General features: G+C 43.4%; 1 protein-coding gene across 1 annotated transcript in view; it reads right to left on the reverse strand.

Annotated features, from left to right (window-relative positions):
- Positions 1-6,302, reverse strand: part of LOC120947147 (hexokinase HKDC1-like) — a 48,564-nt gene extending 42,262 nt beyond the window's left edge. The window contains exons 1-3 of the mRNA XM_040362185.1: positions 6,122-6,302; positions 2,031-2,193; positions 540-688 (exon numbers count right to left, since the gene is read on the reverse strand). Coding sequence (XP_040218119.1) covers positions 540-688; positions 2,031-2,193; positions 6,122-6,184 — 375 coding nt within the window. The 5' untranslated portion in view covers positions 6,185-6,302. The remainder of the gene's footprint in view (positions 1-539; positions 689-2,030; positions 2,194-6,121) is intronic.
- Positions 6,303-7,435: the final 1,133 nt, after the last annotated feature.

Genomic DNA, 7,435 nt, shown 5'->3' on the forward strand with positions numbered 1-7,435 from the left:
TCCTTAGTCCTGAGCGGCACTCAGGTATACGTTGAGGCCACAAAAGATAAATATATATATCCAAATAACACGCCCGATCTCATCTCTTCACCGCACACAGCCACAAAGGCAAGAGAATTCTTGTTGAGCAGTGTAGTAGTGCTCAGACAAACAGACGTAGACCGACTTTTAATGGTTCAAAGAATGTCAGGCAAAATAGTCGGCCCTCGCGCATGTTCACTTCATCAAATCTGGCCCTCTTTAAAAAAAAGTTTGGACACCCCTGAACTATACGGTCGTGATGCAGAATGAACTTCACTCCTGTGATTTACTTCTCTTTTAATAGTCTTCATGTCCTAAGGTCTGCCCAGGGAGTAATAAAGAAGTTTTTCTACACAACAAGCATTGACACTGAGGTAATTGGTGCTGTTGGACAAATCGAAAGCTTTTTCTTTTCTGCAAAGGAAGTACATTAATGCTATATTGGTACATAAAGAAGCTAGAATTTAGAAGAAAAAAAATGACTTTAGCCTTTAAGTGCGACTTCTAGGTCAACTTACTTCTGTTTTATTTCCAGTGGCAATATCACTGGGAGTTGGATAAAACTGACTGTCCATGTGTACTTTCTGCTTTCCATCTTCAGACACTTTCACTTTCAGAACTCTGAACATGGAGCCACCCAGATCGAGAGCAAGAAAATCCCCCCTTTCTGTAATACACAGGTAACAAACAATATAAATTTACACAGAGATGGCCAAAACAAGACCCACAAGATATGTTTACAGTGCATCAACTTTGCATAATGTAAAGGTTTCCATCTTCAATAAAATTGTCATAATAGTCTAACTAGCCCTCCATTGGTTCCTCTATAGCAGGGGTGGGGAACCTACGGCCCGCGGGCCGCATGCGGCCCACAAAATCATTCCATCCGGCCCCCCCGTGCCGCTGAGTGAGTGTCCGCGGAGCTGTGGGCTGGGGAGGCTGGGGCCCCGAATGGTTTGGTAAAAAGCCCAGAGTCTCGGCCATTAAGGCTTTCACTAATAGCCCCGAGTCCTGCCGAGCAGGAAACACTTATTTTTTTCAGCCCTTCCGCCTGGTTGGCTGGTGGAACTGTCTGTCTTCCTCGATGTGGGAGTGGCGGGGAACACCAGCCAACCAGGCAGAAGGGCTAAAAAAAAAAACAGATAACGGCAGCGATTGGCGGGCGGTGAAGTGGGAGGCGCTGTGCCTCTGCGCTGACGTGTGCACGTGTTTACAGTGTGGCGGCGGCGCGCCAAGTTTAATTTTCTCCATCTCCAGCTGCAAGGTAAGCAAACACTCCCCTGTACCGCAGGGGAGAGAGAGACATTGAGCAGCGCTGAGTAGAGAGCTGCTGAAGCTAACATAAGTAAACCAGCAGGTGATTGCCCTCTGTTCAGCGCTGCCCACTGTCTCTCCATCTGCATGATTAATGCAGGAAAGGATAGAGCTGGGGGGTGTCTGTGTAAATCTAAAGGGGTCTAGTGGTGCAGAGTGTTGCTGTGTAATGTAAAAGGGGTCCAGAGATGCGGTGCTGTGTAATGTAAAAGGGGTCCAGAGATGCGGTGCTGTGTAATGTAAAAGGGGTCCAGAGATGCGGTGCTGTGTAATGTAAAAGGGGTCCAGAGATGCGGTGCTGTGTAATGTAAAAGGGGTCCAGAGATGCGGTGCAGTGTAATGTAAAAGGGGTCCAGTGATGCGGTGCTGTGTAATGTAAAAGGGGTCCAGATGTGCGGTGCTAATTTTTAAATTGATCATTTTGTACGGCCCCCGAATGATGTTACAAAAATCCAAATGGCCCTTGGCAGAAAAAAGGTTCCCCACCCCTGCTCTATAGAAATATTTGGAGAAACATTCAGAGGGTAGGAACCAAAATATCCAGCCCACGGCAGATCCATGGCTCTCCCAGTCGTGTGTACAGGAAACTAACCTTGCCATGGTCAGAGACAGCAATCCATCCCAGCAGCAGAAATAAAATCCATTTCCAGGAGTTAAAATAGAATTGGTAAGTGTCTTTATATTAAACCACCTACCTGAACCATCAGGAGTTGACCTGACATAAGTGGGCAACATTTTCAATGATGCTGTTGAGTTTGTGTCCTTCTTCAGACCTTTCTCTAGCTCAACTTGAAAACGAGCCATGATATCCAGTAAGGTTTCATCTGTCAGACGCATATGGTACAGAAATCGGTCAACCTGTAGGAAATAGTTAATCAAGACTTTACAGTAAATAATCAGTTACTTTATGTAAATCAGGTGACCACTTTATGTAATAAAGGATTCACTTTAATTTACTCATATTGCTTATTATTATAACAGTAAAAAGGTAATCTGGGGCAGGTGTGTTTTACATATCAAAAGATGATTTTGGTAGAAAATAAACAGGACAAACCTAATACCCATAACTAGCATAGTGTGTTCCTAGTATCAGTATATGGGGGCAGGTGGGGCTGCAGTATATCCTCCAACCTTAAGGTGGCACTGTACTATTTGCGGTCTGCAATGTGACCTAAGCAATAACATAGCCCCCTCTAAGGGAAGTGCTGCTCTCCCATTTAATGACATGCAAGTGCCTGATATATCACTATTGGAAAGTGCCTTGTGGATAAACAGTTCCCTTCTGCCTGAAGAAGTGTAAGACCTATAACATATGTAGTGCTATTTTAGTATCGTGCTCATTCAATTTATACAATATAAACAAAGTTTAAGTATGCACACGTGTTTACTCAATTCTTGGGCACGCCTGTTAGTCTACATGTACAACGATTTTACATACTGTAAGAAATCCTTTAGGCAGCTAAATGCCCAGGCTTTGCGATTCGGCACTGCGTCGCTTTAACAGACAATTGCGCGCTTGTGCGATGTGGCTCCCAAAAAAAATTGGCGTTTTTTTTCCACAAATCAAGCTTTCTTTTGGCGGTATTTGATCACCTCTACGGTTTTTATTTTTTGCGCTATAAACAAAAATAAAGCGACAATTTTGAAAAAAAAAACAAAATTTTTTACTTTTTGTTATAATAAATATCCCCCAAAAACATATATAAAAATGTTTTTCTCCTCAGTTTAGGCCGATACGTATTCTTCTACCTATTTTTGGTAAAAAAAAAAATCGCAATAGGCGTTTATCGATTGGTTTGCGCAAAATTTATAGCGTTTACAAAATAGGGGATAGTTTTATTGCATTTTTGTTATTTTTTTTTTGTACTACTAATGGCGGCGATCAGCGATTTTTTTCGTGACTGCGACATTATGGCGGACACTTAGGACAATTTTGACACATTTTTGGGACCATTGTCATTTTCACAGCAAAAAATGCATTTAAATTGCATTGTTTATTGTGAAAATGACAGTTGCAGTTTGGGAGTTAACCACAGGGGGCGCTGTAGGAGTTAGTGTTCACTTAGTGTGTGTTTACAACTGTAGGGGGGTGTGGCTGTAGGACTGACGTCATCGATCGAGTCTCCCTATATAAGGGATCACTCGATCGATGCAGCGCCATAGTGAAGCACGGGGAAGCCGTGTTTACATATGGCTCTCCCCGTTCTTCAGCTCCGGGGAGCGATCGCGACAGAGCGGCTATAAACGAATAGCCGCGCCGTCGTCCAGGATCGCTCCCCGAGGGAATCCGACCGCCGCATGTAGTGGGGAGGGGGGGGGTCCCGATCGGACCCTCCACCCGCTAGAAGGCAAGGACGTACATGTACGCCCATTTGCCTGTACGTGCCATTCTGTGGACGTACATATACGTGCGGCGGTCGGGAAGTGGTTAACTTAATGCTTTCCCTGCATTAAGGTAAAAAACCTTGCGAGTGCAGATTCCCCCCCCCCCCTTTTTACTTGTACTTACCCGAGCGCGATCTTGATCCAGGAGCTGTGCACAAGTGCAGCAGCTGTCCCCCTTCACAGGCTCAGGCCAATGGCTCCCACTGATGTCAATCACAGCCAGTAAGGAGGAAGTCGGGGGTGGGGCTGAGCTGCATGCCATCTATAGACTCACAGAGCCAGCTAAGGAGTAGGTCTGTACAAGTGCCCTTCCTCCTGTTGAGTGCCCCAACAGCAAGCAGCTTGATATGAGGGTTCCCGAGCTGAGGCTCCCCGTGTCCATCAGACACAAAGCCGCAGCCCGGCCTGCCCCCTCTCTCTCCTAATTGGCTCACTCAATTTGACAGCAGCGGGTGCCAATTGTGCCACGCTACTGTCTCAGAAAATGAGGTGGGAATCCCCAGATTTTTTTTTTATTATTAAAATTAGCGTCATCATCCACATACAGAAAGACAAGGAACAATGTAAATTAAACAGTGTTTGTTTAGTATCACTTTAAAGGAGTTGTAAATAAAAAATGTTTTTTGCTGAAATGACTGTTTACAGGGTATAGAGACATAATAGTTAACCGATTCCTTTTAAAAACGATTAAAAATAGATACAAATCAATCATATAATGTACCTACAGTTTCTAGTTTCGTTTTTGCATGTTTCCTGCCTCTCTGCTGTACAGAGTCACAGACCCAATACAGGGCAGTGATGGTTTTGAAAACGAAACGGATTAGTGCTGTGGGGTTTTAGACACACAGTAATCACACCTCCTTGATTAGTGACCACAGAGAGAAAGCTCCCAGTACTGTGGTTATCGGGAAACAGACAACCAGGAAGTGTGGAGATCAGAGAAGAATTACAGCAACTTGAGAGCAAAAACGAACAATGAGGACATGAAACCAGCACTGCATTAAGGTAAAGGAAGCTATGAAGATTAAAAAAAAAAATCCTTTACAAACCCTTTGAGCAATGTAATAATTGGTACATACTTGGGAGAATTCCCAAGAAGGTAAGAGCATGTTCACAGCATATTCATTTAGTTTAGTGAACGAATGAAGATGTGACAACTTCAATGCACTCTTGTATTTTCTTCACAAAGCTAAGTGATTCACCTCTGTGCCACTAGTGGCTCAATGCCATTGACTTTCTTCTAAGTCAGAGGTCTCCAAACTGTGGCATGAGGGCCAGATGCAGCCCTTTGCTTGCCTTTATCCAGCACCATTCTCCCATTTATACGAGACACTATTCTGCTGACACCAACAATGGGGCACTATTCCTCCCAATGATAGGGCACTATTCCTCCCGCCAATACCAATGATGGGGCACTTTCCTCACAATGATACCAACAATGGGGCACTATTCCTCACAATGATGGAGCAATGTTTCTCCCACTGTAGGGTGACCAGACATCCCCAGTTTCAGGGGACAGTCCCCTGATTGAGGACACTGTCCCTGGACCAAGTCTGTCCCTGGTTTTGTCCCCAGATTGGATTTAATAGGGGGCAGGGGCAATTTCAAAGACAATCGGTGCAGAATTAAAAAAAAAAAAATATTTGAATTGCACACCCCTCTCCGCCTTTCCTACTAGCATAGGAGGGTTGTATTTTTCCCATTATCTGTGCCCCTTTCTGATGATCATGTGCTGGTCGGAGCGGAGGGAATATTTCCTTCGTTTTGGGCGCATGCCCATTCAGCTTCGCTCGCATGTTCTTCTGCCTTGGCTCAAAATCTGGCCAGCCACCTGCCAATCTGCTTGCCTTCCCTGGAGGAGTGATCTTTTTTTGCTCCCCATCCAGTAGTAGCCGGGGCCCGAAGAGTAAGACTTGAGATGCTGTGAGGTGGGCGGCGACGGGCAGAGAGTCGCTGATTGTTGCCATTACTAGTAAAGAAAATATATGTCCCCGGATTTCATTTTAAAAATCTGGTCACCTTATCCCACTGATGGAGCAATGTTCCTCCCACTGATACAAATAATGGGGCACCATTCCTCCACCTTATACCAAATGTGATGTTTACTCATACTTTTGCCAGGAACAATGCCACTCCTGATTGCCACCCAACCCTAAAGTTTAATGGTCAGTAAACTGGCCCTTTGTTTAGAAAGTTTGGAGACTCCTATTCTAAGCGAATGCAATTTCATTAAATTTAGAAACATTGATCTAATGACAGTGACGATACATTTATATTAATACACCATGCTCCATTCAGATTATTAACAAAACAACACGCAACTCTTATTTTTCATCACACACACACTATATATACATTCCATAAATAGATAAACTGGTAAGTGTTAGATTAAAATCCTTACCTTTTTTAATTGATCCTCTTTAAGCTTTGTGAACCAAAACGATATCAAATGTACTGCAAACATTTTAGAAAAATATAATCTTTCCAGTAAGTAGAAGGACTAGTTGGGTCTGTTGCAGTCTGTAGGCTGGGAGTGACTACAACCAACTCTGCTACCAATACTGCTACAATGACAAAGAAAAAAAAAAGTGGAGGCAAAGGCTACAATGATTCACTGTGGCTCAATCATTAACACTTTGTTCCTGGGAAGGGTTTATTGCTTGGGATCTAGATATTGATTAAGCTGTAGGAGTTACAACATTTGCCTATGCTACATTTAGAACTTCTTTGCAGGAGATAAAATTTTACTGCATCAGACATTAGTATGAGGCACTACAGGAGGAGCATTTATGACTGCAGTGAAAATGCGTTAGTATGATGCATGCACCCCAATGCACTGTAACGCACTACAGAGCATTGCGCATGCACCATTTTGTGGTATGTTAGGCAGCTTAGTCAAATGTATGGGCTGCCGCAGTGCAACACGTGCTTTACGCTATCACATCATTTACAAATAACCGCACTGCCTCTGTTGCAGCCGAATGGGACCTGCAACACTGGTCAGATGTGGTTCAATAGGTCCATCTCTGGTTTTGAGCTGTGGGTGCAATGACCAGATATACACATTTGGATGAGGGTATTCATATACATACTAGGGCCAATTTAGACAGGAGCCAGTTAACCTACCACTCTGTCTTTGGAACGTGGGAGGAAAACATGCAAGATTCAGGCAGGTAGTGCCTTGGTTGGGATTCAAACCGTCCACCCTAGTACCGCCAGATGGAAGTGCTAACCACTTAGCTAGCATATTGAGTTTACTTTTGTAAAAAGTTTCTTTTGAATCCATTTGATAAAAAATATATATATAAACACACACACACACACACACTACAGACCAACAGTTTGGACACACCTTCTCATCGAAAGAGTTTTCTTTATTTTCATGACTATGAAAATTGTAGATTCACACTGAAGGCATCAAAACTATGAATTAACACATGTGGAATTATACATAGCAAAAAAGTGTAAAACAACTGAAAATATATTTCATATTCTAGGTTCTTCAAAGTAGCCACCTTTTGCAGCAGACACATCTCTAGAACTGTTAAGAGGAGACTGTGTGAATCAGGCCTTCATGGTAGAATATCTGCTAGGAAACCACTGCTAAAGAAAGGCAACAAGCAGAAGAGACTTGTTTGGGCTAAAGAACACAAGGAATTGACATTAGACCAGTGGAAATCTGTGCTTTGGTCTGATGAGTCCAAACTTGAGATCT

This window comes from Rana temporaria, chromosome 8 (genome assembly GCF_905171775.1).
Source record: "Rana temporaria chromosome 8, aRanTem1.1, whole genome shotgun sequence".
Taxonomy (NCBI): Eukaryota; Metazoa; Chordata; class Amphibia; order Anura; family Ranidae; genus Rana; species Rana temporaria.